Source organism: Anomaloglossus baeobatrachus, chromosome 10, assembly GCF_048569485.1.
Source record: "Anomaloglossus baeobatrachus isolate aAnoBae1 chromosome 10, aAnoBae1.hap1, whole genome shotgun sequence".
Classification (NCBI taxonomy): Eukaryota; Metazoa; Chordata; class Amphibia; order Anura; family Aromobatidae; genus Anomaloglossus; species Anomaloglossus baeobatrachus.
The window spans coordinates 51,919,101-51,931,627 of NC_134362.1; the positions used below are offsets into that span (position 1 = coordinate 51,919,101).

General features: G+C 42.1%; 1 protein-coding gene across 2 annotated transcripts in view; it reads left to right on the top strand.

Annotated features, from left to right (window-relative positions):
- Positions 1-12,527, top strand: part of MACROD1 (mono-ADP ribosylhydrolase 1) — a 1,024,390-nt gene that overhangs the window by 987,927 nt on the left and 23,936 nt on the right. For both annotated transcript variants that reach the window (XM_075326035.1, XM_075326034.1), the window contains exons 7-9: positions 5,576-5,606; positions 5,695-5,768; positions 11,858-11,939. In XM_075326035.1, the coding sequence (XP_075182150.1) occupies positions 5,576-5,606; positions 5,695-5,768; positions 11,858-11,939 (187 nt within the window). The remainder of the gene's footprint in view (positions 1-5,575; positions 5,607-5,694; positions 5,769-11,857; positions 11,940-12,527) is intronic.

Genomic DNA, 12,527 nt, shown 5'->3' on the forward strand with positions numbered 1-12,527 from the left:
TGATTACTAAACAAAAAGACATATATATATATATATATTATGCTTTTAACCTGGGTTGGTAATTTTTGCAATATGGTACAAGTTCTGATTTTTCTATCTGTCCCTGTACCTCACTATTCAATGTGCTACCCTAACCATTACTTCTATATTATTTGATCTATAAGCATTTTAGGTTATTGCTATATCCAAGTCCAAGTTTTAAAGAGGACCAACCACCAGGATTTTCCTATATAAAGTAAAGCCAGAGCTATACTGGCGCTATCATGCTGATTCTATACCTACATTTAGTTGTGAGATCGGATGTATAGTTTCTGAAATACAGGCAAGTAAGACTGTTATTTGATTGATAGCAGCTACACTATCTAACAGGTGGGTTAGGTTTTGCTAGTTATTCCCACCCCTGTCTGCTGCCTGTCCTTCCTCCACTCTAGTCCTTCCTCCCCCTATAATAACAGAGACAGGGGAGGAAGGACCAGCAGCAGACAAGGGCAGGAGTAACTAGCAAAACCCGACCCACCTATTAGATATTCTGTAGCTGTTATCAATCAAATAACAGTGCATTTCACAAACTTTACTTGCCTGTATTTCAGAAACTATACATCTGATCTCACAACTACAGGTATGTATAGAATCAGCATGATAGTGCCAGTATAGCACTGGCTTTAGTTTATATAGGAAAATCCTGGTGGTGGTCCTGTTTAAAGCAGATCACCACATTTTGCAACAAAAACTGTACACATTTATATATAAATCTCTTAGACAAGAAGAGGTGCTATTTGGTGGTTGATCCTCTTTAAAACTTGGACTAGGATATAGAAATAACCTAAAATGCATATAGATCAAACCATATAGAAGTAATGGTTAGGGTAGCACATTGAATAGTGAGGTACAGGGACTTATAGAAAAAGCAGAACTTGTACCATATTGCAAAAATAAAAGGATATATATATACACGTGTATAGCATATATATATATACGTGTTGTAGCGGGGTGGGGGTCCCCCAGTACGACCAAGAGGCAGTGACCCAAAAAGTCCAATCAACATCAGTTTATTTACCGCTGCTGCACAGGAATATACGTCCTTCGGGATACATCCAGGCTATATACAGTGCATAGGTTACCACGTCACACCAGTACCCTCTGCCGTAGAAGTCGGTCTTACTGTACCCCGTACTGCTTTTCAGGGAGCCCCCACAGACCTGTGTTATCGCACCACACGGGTCTGAACTCCTCTCAGCTTCTTGCTCTGCAGCTTACAAAAGCAACTCTGCCCCACCCAGGCCTTTGCAAAGAGCTTTTAAACAAGAACTGTGGCCATGAGCCACCTGCATAACCCGGCCTGGAGGTTACTGGACTGACCACTATGTAGGGCTCTAATATGCTTCTGTACACATTCTGGGAGATACATACCGTCCGTCACATATGAATGGCCCCACTATCTCACAGTGTGTATAGCATATATATATGTGTATAGCATATATATGCGTGTGTATAGCACTGGCTTTAGTTTGTTTTATATATATATATATATATATATATATATATATGAAAATCCTGGTGGTGGAAGAAGCTCTACTATTCTAAGGCAATGGACACACAGATTATTTGACACTGTCAGATACAAAGTGTTTTCTAATGGAAACCCCTTTACGTAACTCTTCTTTTATTTTAGGTTCTGAAGCATTTTGTAAAAGTTATTTTTCCTGGAGCGTTTTTATTTATTTTCAGCCTTTTGATTGGACAGAGCTTAGTTTGGGATGGATGCCATCAGGAGTCGCTACAAAGAAATGACGCTTTTTTTTCTCTCAACGCACGTTTTTCAAAATCTTAAGCAGAAAATAAAAATTTGAGTTCAGACGGACATATTGAAAAACAAGTGAAACCGTGGTTGTGTCTGGCTTGGTGTGCTCGCCCGCGTTGTAGGCGACTGTCGGAGCTGCCTTTACATTCAATGCACTAGTCTACTTAGTGCATGCTGCATTTTTTTTCTATGCACCCCATCGGTCCGGGTGGAAAATCAGCCGCATATATTGACTATAACAATAGGTCCAGAGGCGGACATGGACTGATCGTATGCTCGTGTGAACGAGCCCTTATGCTTCCTGGTAATCATTGAGCAATTAGAACCATGTGTGGAGCGAATTATCTGAGCATACTGTGCGCTCTTTACATACAGTTGGAGATTAATCGCATGTCTAATCCTTTCCTGCCCCCCACTTATGCAGTTTATATTGGATTTATATATTCTGCATATTTAATTTTATGCAACAAGAAAATATGTACCTTTTATTTCCTAGTTCCTTCAATCACAACTGAACAGAGCAGGTATCCAATTCACAGGAGAGTGAGGACACCCTAAAAGACCCCCTCCCAGGAATGCCACCTGATAGCCAATTTATTTGCTGGCCCATATGTGCATGCAATGGTACATGTAAAAACAGAAATCATTCCAACAAATTGATGTCATATTTACAAAGGTTCAACAATAGCCTGAGAGCCTCCTGGAAAAGGAGACCTTCTTGAAGAGTCAACCAATCTACCAAGCCCCTTTGAAAATGTCTATCTCCCAGAATACAGCAATTCTGGAAAGGTGCTTTGCACCCCGAACTCTCAGGTGGGCATGGACCAAAACGTGGAGGAGGATGGAGGCGGAGTGCCAGGGATTGATGGTGTCATGGCTGTCTCTCTGCATTATGAGACTACTGAAAAACTGGGGAAAAGAAGCGCACATAGGGTTTTATCCGATATAGGGTTAACGCAGGGAATGGGACAGGTACTCACCTGCTGCAGTTGTGACAGTCACAACTCCTTGAAAGCACAATGTAAATAGAATGGTGGTAAGCAGCAGCACCGATGGAAGCGGTGAATTATAAAAAATGGTTTAGCGAAAACGGGTTAAATGCTGCGCTAAAAACCACAAATTCAGGACATATAATGAATTCCTTTTTCTTTATTTTCACAGGTCAACGCATTTCAAAGGCATCTCCGTCTTCTTCATTAGGACAAACATAAAAGGAACAGCGTAGCACGTCACATGCAAGGGGCACATATATACACCTGAAAAGAAAATGGCCATGTTTACAGAGATTACGTCAGTTCTCCCATGACATGGGATGGGCAGGAACATGTGGAAAGAAAAAAGAGAAAAAAAAGAAAAAAAGAAAGAAGAAAAAAAGAAGGAAGCGAGAAAGAAAAAAAGGGGGGAGACAGGAGAGAAAAAAAGGTAAAAAAAAGAGAGGGGAGAAGAAGGTGGGGGCGAGGGGGGGGTGAAATTTATAAATATTAAATTTTAACTCATATCTTAAATAAAAATTATGAATTTTTCTTTTTCTTTTTATGTTCAATTTATGAAATAGAAAATAGTGTAACAAGTAAATGCAAAAAGGAAAATTTTGATGTAAGTGAAAAATTTGAGATTAAAGATCAAAAAATGAACAATGTGTGTATAACTGTGAAAAAATGTTTTTTTACATCAAAATTTTCCTTTTTGCATTTACTTGTTACACTATTTTCTATTTCATAAATTGACTTAAACAAAAAAAGATTTTTTTTTTCATAATTTTTATTTAAGATATGAGTTAAAATTTAATATTTTTAAATTTCACCACCCCCCTCTCCTTCTTCTCCCCTCTCTCTCTTTTTTCCTTTTTTTCCTCTCCTGTCTCCCCCCTTTTTTTTTTTCTCGATTCCTTCTTTTCTTCTTTCTTTCTTTTTTTTTTTCTTCTCTTTTTTTTTCTCTTTTTTTCTTTCCACATGTTCCTGCCCATCCCACGTGACTCTTAGTCATGGGAGAACTGACGTAATCTCTGTAAACGTGGCCATTTTTTCAGGTGTATATATGTACCCCTTGCATGTGACATGTGCTATGCTGTTCCTTTTATGTTTGTCCTGATGGAGATGTCTTTGAAACGCATTGACTTGTGAAAATAAAGAAAATAGAATTCATCATATGTCCTGGATTTGTGGTTTTTAGAGCAGCATTTAACCCGTTTTCTCTAAACCATTTTTTATAATTCAGAATGAGACTAGTGACAGATCCAGGACTTGAGAGTCATTTTCCATTCTTGACTCTCAATATCAAACGTGGTTTCCTTTTCTTTGGCAGTTGTAGGGTTAATGCCAGTATTCCCTGCCAGCAAGCAGTCCCATTACCATCTCAGGTGTTTTTGGCTTGGGATGACCCCCAGTTCCTTTATATACCCTCTGCTACCAGCAGAGGGTGCCGGTTATTCTCTTTGCCATTTGTTCAAATCAAAGTTTATTAGAATAGCAGAAGAGAATCAAACAATTGCACAGAGCACAGGCTGAGGGTATATATCCCGAGCTAGCTGCTAGAAAAAAAAATCACCGTTCCGTGTCTACACCTGCACCACTGGCGACCAAAAATAACAAGTAGAATTTGTATATACGTGGAATAGGAAGAACGAGTTGAAAAATAAAAAGATAAAGAAGAAGAGGTGGGAAAAGGATTTAGAGACAGTAAAGACAACAGAAACGTGGGAGAGTAAGGTGAAAGGGGAAGGGTACTCTTTGCCATTTGGATGCTGGTCTTGGAGGTGGAAGGAGCTGTTGAAACCTTCTGTGGAAGTTGCTGTGGTGGGGCTGCAGTCTTGGTGCTGACTGCAGCAGTCTGTTGTTATGTTTCCCCCTGTCTGTCTACCTTTCCTATTGTGTTGTTTCAGTGCAGCGGTGGACTAGCATCTCTCACCTGCCTACTCCCTAGCCAGGGACTATTGTAGGGTCTTTTCGGGGCTTCAGATTCCTGCTAAGTGACAGGTGAGGAACTTGTATAGGAAATGGCTAGGAGTGCAGGGTACAGCGGCAGGTAAGTGAAGGAGGTGTCCATCTTTCCTCTCACTAGTCCTAGGGCCCACTGTTGTTAAAGTGTCCCCGGTGTACCCATTGTTTGTTTTGGTGTTACTTTTGTAGCTGTGTATTTGGCTCATGCCAGACTCTCCCCAGGTCCACGTCATGACAGACAGGTAGTGGCACTATTTTTAAAATTTATTGCGGGACGCTTGCTTGGTCTTCCATTCTTCTTCCGACCATCAAGAGTTGCCGAATATGTTTTCTGTGTGTATGCATGATTTTCTGTAGACGACTCTCCTTATCTGTAGGAACAAAAACTTGGTACATTTGATTCTTGACAGCAGTACCACAGGATCATTCATCTGCACATAACCTCAACGTCAAGCGCGCTGTTTCTGCACAGAATGGCTGTCTGCTCCGGATTACTCCATTCTTCCGTTCAAAGCTTTGGATGTCCATTTATCTCAGTGGGGCCTTTAAATACCCCCAATAGGTGTCCTTTGATTACGACAGTGGTAGAAAAGTCAAGCAATGCTACCTACTAGCTGATCCGGAGCGTGTAATCTGATGACATGAAAAATCTAACAAATCCGTATGTTGATAGGAGCCATGTAAAATAGCATTGGTCAGACATCCATAAGGAGATTGGTTTTAGCTGCAGAAAAGTGTGGAAATGCAGGGTTAAATGTATGCAATATTTCACAATACAATTTTTAGTTGTTTTTATGCTAATTATTGAATATTAAACATAATTCCTGTTTCATAGGCATTCCCGTGCATTTCCACTGGCGTCTTTGGTGAGTATTGTTTATTTTTGTTTTGTTGTGTGTATGGTTATATTTTTTTTACAATAGTTTCTTACAGTAAAAACTGTTGTTTCCACAGGGTACCCTGCTGAGGAGGCTGCCGAAGTGGCATTGGGATCTATTAGGAGCTACATGGAGGAGAAAAAAGACAAGGTGAGAATCATGAACAGACAAAAATACAAAAAAAAAGGAAAGTGGTAAATAGATAGAAAAGAGAACTGCAGCGATAAACACTCTCAGGGGGAGATGTGGCGATAACTGGAAAAAGTTCAAAAAAGATGGCCCGAATAAGACAGGAGTCCTGATAATCTGGTACTTGGATGACGGTCGGTCACCTACATACACAAAGAAATATTAGGAAAGGAAGACGTTGTAGCAAAACAAAACTTTGCTTACTCTCATTTTTGGGCTTTTACTTTGTGATCTACATAAGCAGACAAATAATATTAATCGGAGGAGAACATGTTCTTTAGTAGTAATGAAAAATTCATAGAAAGAATGGGGAACATCGTCCTTGTCTAGTGCATCAAGTGTTAATAATTTATTTCCCCCATATTGACATGTGTCGCCCAGGGATAGGGGGTACTCAGAACCGGGCCAATGGGGTCGCTTCTAGAGGTATCACGGTGGCGTGACCCAGTCTGTGATCCCAGGCTCCACAACAAAAGGGGAATATGTAAAGGGAGATTGTCTGTGACGCCACCCGTGGGTTGCGGTGATGAGATGGTGACACCGCCGCTGCCTCTTGGGACCGTGCCCGGGACTGATGGAGCGGGGCAGCAAGGTGGGATCCCCTCCACGGGTAGGGGAGTTGTAGTCCTGGGGCCCAGTTGGGAGTTGTGGTGGTGGCAGGGCTTGCAGGGAGCAGCACACTTACAGTTTGGTTGTCCTAGTGTTGGATGAGGCTGCTTTCATGTGTAGGGTCAGGAAACACAGAGTCTGTTTTGTCAACCAACTTGCCAAATGGCCGGTCACCTTTGCCGGGTGTCTTTGGGTCCCCCACCCAGATGTACAGCCAGGGCCCTTCTTTCCACACTCTCTGTCTGTCTCTTTCTTGTCTGGACTAGTCCGTTTGAACGGCCTCCGGATCGGGTCCCTCTCCCAGCACTGGCGGGCTACAACCCTGTCCTGGTCGCATCAGGATCCCCGCGACTGGATCTCCGTCGCCTGTGGCCCTCACAGCCAGCAGTTCAGGGCTCCAACCCTGGCCACCACCTTCTCCCGGGGAGCTCCAAGCTTCCCCTGACAGCGCTTCACTGACTACTGCACAACTCAAACTAAAACTCTCTCCACTTCCTTAGCTCCTCTCGCCCCCCCCTCCCTTTTCCTGGGGAGAGGGAGAGTAGGGCCTGATTGGCTGGTGTACATCTGTGTGGGGATTGTGTAGCTGCCAAGGAGGATTAACTCTTTCTGTGACTACCTGGTTTTGCCAGGGCGTCACAGACAGATTTCCTAATCTTGGGACATACTCCCATATACTGATCAGAAAAAACGTGTCCAGAAAACACACAGAGTATTTAGAATGTCCAACACAATTTTATTACATAATCATATCCAGAGGTATTAAAAAGTAGTATACACCACACCTGTGATGAAACATATGAGGCAAAATACGAGGAGTATTAATTCCACAGTGGTGGGAGCCAGGACAGTGCTAATTGAAAAATAAACAAATAGAGTGGGCACAAAAAACTCATATCAACGAGGAAATGTCATATGTTACCCCACTCCGGATTTAATAATCTTGTAACACTGCCATAAGTGCTAATATGGAACCCTATAGACTATACAGAATCCCAATAGCCTCCATCACTATACATATCAGTATTGCAATCAGACAAATATCCCAAAGTTAGGCATAGAGCAATATAGCACATAGGGTAGATCAGTACATACCAAGGAATACACTGGCAGAATTTCACCCTCCGCGGCCCGAGCCCAACGCGCGTTTCGTGTCCTTTTTCAAGGGCCACAACACTTTGTCTGTGTCGTTATAACAAGACAAATAGACCAGGCAAATAATATTATGTTCTCTAGTAGATTGTTATATACATGTCCTGTAATCATCCGTTAGGACGGATCCTGCAGAGATCCGTTGGCAAAAAAGTTCTGCAAAGACAACTTTTTGCACGGTGTTAACTGATTTCTGCTGAATCCATTTTGTTAACATGGGAGTCTATAGAGAACAGAATCGTTAACGGATTGTTATTTATCTTCCATTCGTAACGGATCCCGCAAGAAAACAACGGATCCTTTACCACGGCAAGAAAAATGGATGGCTAATTAGCGATCCAATAACGAATCTGTTCTGCATAGACTCCAATGTTGAAAAAAACGGATCTGGCAGACATCAGTTATTTAACAAAAAACAAAAAGTTGTTTTTCCCAACGGATTTCTGCAGGATCCATTCTAAGGGATGATTACTGGACATGTAAACAGCCTTATATTGTTCCCCCTTTACGGGATACACAACTGGATTCAGAGATTTCTGACGTCTTAAGAGCTTTTTACCTTTATTTACTGGAGGACACAGAAGAGAGCTCCTGTGCAAGAACAGTCCAATAACTCATCAAAATGCACAATTCCACCTGCTTTTGGCAGTAGGAGTGTCCCTCTTACCTCTTGGGCGCCTGTGCGGCTGCACCTATGATACCACATGTCTGCCCCTGCCCTTATTAGCACCTCCTTTTGTGAATAAATTACATTAAAGAAATGGATTCGCTTTCAAAACCCATTTCTTACACCCTACTAAGGAATTCTGAGTCACACTGGGGGTCATCTGCTGAGGATCTTTTTCTGTAGGCCGCAGAGAAGGGCAGTCACAAAGAGTTTCTTAAGGGGGCTTTACACGCAACGACATCGCTAACGAGATATCGCTGGGGTCACGGAATTCGTGACGCACATCCGGCCTCGTTAGCGACGTCGTTGCGTGTGAAACGCACGAACGACCGTTAACGATCAAAATTACTCACCTTATCGTTGATTGTTGACACGTCGTTCAAATATCGTTGCTGTTGCAGGACGCAGGTTGTTCGTCGTTCCTGAGGCAGCACACATCGCAGGAACGACGAAAAACACTGTACCTGTGTCCTCCGGCAACGAGGTGGGCGTGTCTTACCTTCGGCTGCTCTCCGCTTCTATTGGACGGCTGCCGTGTGACGTCACATGAACCGCCCCCTTAGAAAGGAGGCGGTTCGCCGGCCACAGCGACGTCGCTAGGCAGGTAAGTAGTGTGACGGGTCCTAACGGTGTTGTGCGCCACAGGTATCGATTTGCCCGTGACTCACAACCGACGGGGGCGGGGGCTTTCACCAGCGACATCGCTGCGTGTAAAGCAGCCTTTAAGGTGTCTCAACTTGAAGAGATCAGGATATGTCTTGGAAAATGACAGCTCCATTTCTGTCTTGTGCTCAAGACACGAGATCGTTTCCTTTGTGCTCACATCATAAGTGCTTTGTGTAATGAGTTTTGACTAACACATTTTAATAGCTAAGCCATTCCCCTTTCTCCGGCTGGCTTTGCTATTATAATGAGCCAGTCAGCCAGCCTCCTTCACACATTACTGATCATAAGCTATATCTAGTCTTGATTACAAGCTCGAAAAAAGGAGCTGCAAGGACAGGCACTGATATCTTCATGTTGGGAATGGGACACGTTTGGTAATATTAGTGTAAAATTCTATATATTTATATTTCCTACACATCTTATAATTGTTTCAAGTGGATCCTGAACTTGAAGATATAAGGATATATCTCGAATCTTGGCAACCCCATTTCCTTTGCTGGCACATCATCAGTGCCATATATAAATGGAGGATCACTGACTCATAATTGCTAAGCCAGAATCCTTCTCTGGCCAATTTGGCTATTAAAATGAGCAAACTAGCCAATATCCATCACAAATCTCACTGGTCACCTGCTGACACTGGAAGCAACAGCCAAGATGTGTAAATGCAAAGACTGGTATTGATATCTTCAGTTTGGGAAGGAACCTGTCACCAGGTTTTTGCTACCTGATCTGAGAGCAACGTAATGTAGAGACCGAAACCCTGATTCCAGTAGTGTATCACTTATTGGGCTGTTTAGTGAAGTTTTAATTTGTATAAAATCAGTGTTTTATCAACAGGTGAACTATCATTGCATGACTGCATGGCCTGTTTGGACTCTTAAAAGGAATCTGTCACCAGGTTTTTGTTGCCTAATCTGAGAGCAGCATAATGTAGAGATAGAGATTCTGATTCCAGAGATGTATCACTTACTGGGCTACTTAGTATAGTTTTTGTTTGTATACAATCAGTGTTTTATCAACAGGAGACTATCATTGCATGACTAATAGCCTGTTTGGGCCTTTTATAAGGAATCTGTCGCAAGGTTTTTGTTACCTAATCTGAGAGCAGAATAACGTAGGGGCAGGGATCCTGATTCCAGAGATGTATCACTTACTTGGGCCACTTAGTATAGTTTTTGTTTGTATACAATTAGTGTTTTATCAATAGGAGACTATCATTGCATGACTAATAGCCTGTTTGGGCCTCTTATAAGGAATCTGTCACCAGGTTTTTGTTACCTAATCTGAGAGCAGAATAACGTAGGGACAGGGATCCTGATTCCAAAGATGTATCACTTACTGGACTGCTTAGTGTAGTTTTCGTTTGTATAAAATCAGTGTTTTATCAGCAGAAGACTATCATTACATGACTACATGGTCTATTACCAGATAGTCCAACCCTGCCCCCTTCACTGATTGGCATAATCCTGCCTATGTATAGTGTACAACTGAAATCTGCCAATCAGTGGTGTGATCAGTTGATTGTTCCTTTGATTCCCTGAGGAAGGAGACGAATGTCTCTGAAACGCGTAGACCTGTACGAACAATAAAGGGATTATATTAATATACCATTGAGTATCAGCGCGATATATACCCGATTTCTACTTATGTCCTACTACAATCAGGGGCGTGATCAGTTGATTGTTCCTTTGATGCCCTGAGGAAGGAGACGGATGTCTCTGAAACGCGTAGACCTGTATGCACAATAATGAGATTATATTAATATACCATTGAGTATCAGCGTGATATATACCCGATTTCTTCTTATGTCCTACTACAATCAGTGGTGTGATCAGTTGAACGTTCCTTTGATGTCCTGAGGAAGGAGACGGATGTCTCTGAAACGCGTAGACCTGTACGCACAATAATGAGATTATATTAATATACCATTGAGTATCAGCGTGATATATACCCGATTTCTTCTTATGTCCTACTACAATCAGTGGTGTGATCAGTTGAACGTTCCTTTGATGTCCTGAGGAAGGAGACGGATGTCTCTGAAACGCGTAGACCTGTACGCACAATAACGAGATTATATTAATATACCATTGAGTATCAGCGTGATATATACCCGATTTCTACTTATGTCCTACTACAATCAGTGGTGTGATCAGTTGAACGTTCCTTTGATGTCCTGAGGAAGGAGACGGATGTCTCTGAAACGCGTAGACCTGTACGCACAATAACGAGATTATATTAATATACCATTGAGTATCAGCGCGATATATACCCGATTTCTACTTATGTCCTACTACAATCAGTGGTGTGGGCATGGTTTTACAGAGCGCAGTATTCAGAGAACTGCACCAAGCAGCCCTGTAAGTGACACATCGCTGGAATCAGGGTCTCCGTCCCTACATCATGCTGCTCTTTGAATTCATAGCAAAAAACTATAAAGTTCTTTATATACATTTAGAAGATATCTAAATAGATTTTCTTCCAAGTGAGCACCACCCTTTGGCACATTATGATATGTATTAATTTACATCTTTTTTTTTTTCTCGTTTGTTTGCATTCACTAGACTAACTTTAGCCATAACTTTTAGAAATGATGTTACCAGATCAGAAATATGTATATTCTTTAACACTGTAGCTGCCTTAATGACTTAGTGGAAGTCTGAGGAACACTCTTCTGGATCTTGCCCCCATCGTATGCATTATTCTGCCCTGATTTACATATCTAATTTCGGCTCCCTTTTTTGTTCCCAGCACTTTGATGTCCACTCAGGCCTCCTTGCAGCAGCCTCTTGATCAGTGCAACAGTAATCTTTGTCCCTCTTGGGCCTCAGCTACTTTGTTGCATACATTCCCATCTTCTTGTCCTCTAAATCACCCTCTTTTTTTCAGTTTGTGTCTTCATTATGCCAGTTAAATATTAAAAAGATTCACTAAAGTCTCCGTTTTTGATTCTCAGTTTGACCGTGTTATAATCTGTGTCTTCCTGGAAAAAGATGAAGAGATTTATTTCAAGAAACTACCGGAATATTTTCCCTTTGGTGAGTAAATAGAAGCCCGTTATGAGCTTCGGTACGTAGATGAGGGAAGCAAGAGTATTGTTTGGCTTCGATATCAGCTGCAAATTATTATCCCCGAAGTTCTGTCTTAGGCCTCTTTCACACATCAGTGAAAAATACTCACTTTTTCACTGACGTGATAATGGTGCGTATGTCCCTCTGTGTGCCGTGATTTTGGCACACGTGTGATCTCCGTGTGCTATCCATGATAATATGCACGTATACTCACCTGTTCACGCTGCTTCCGCTATCCTTGGTACTGAAGTCTCCGGCCGCCGCTGTTTCCCCCTCTGCAGCTACTTCCAGGTCAGCTGTGCAGTGAATATGTATGAGCATAATTAGCCGGGCTGGAAGCAGCAGTCAGCAGCGGCCGGAGACAGCATCACTGGAGAAGGTGAGTTTAAAAAGCTTTTTATTTTAAATGTACATGTTTTTCTGGTATGTGTTCCACGGATCACACCATTGTGTGGTCCATGGGACGTCAGTGATGCCAGAAAAAAACGGACTTGTCTCCGTGCGGAACAAACAGACATGTGTGTACGCCGCACGAAAACATGTCAGTGAAAAATC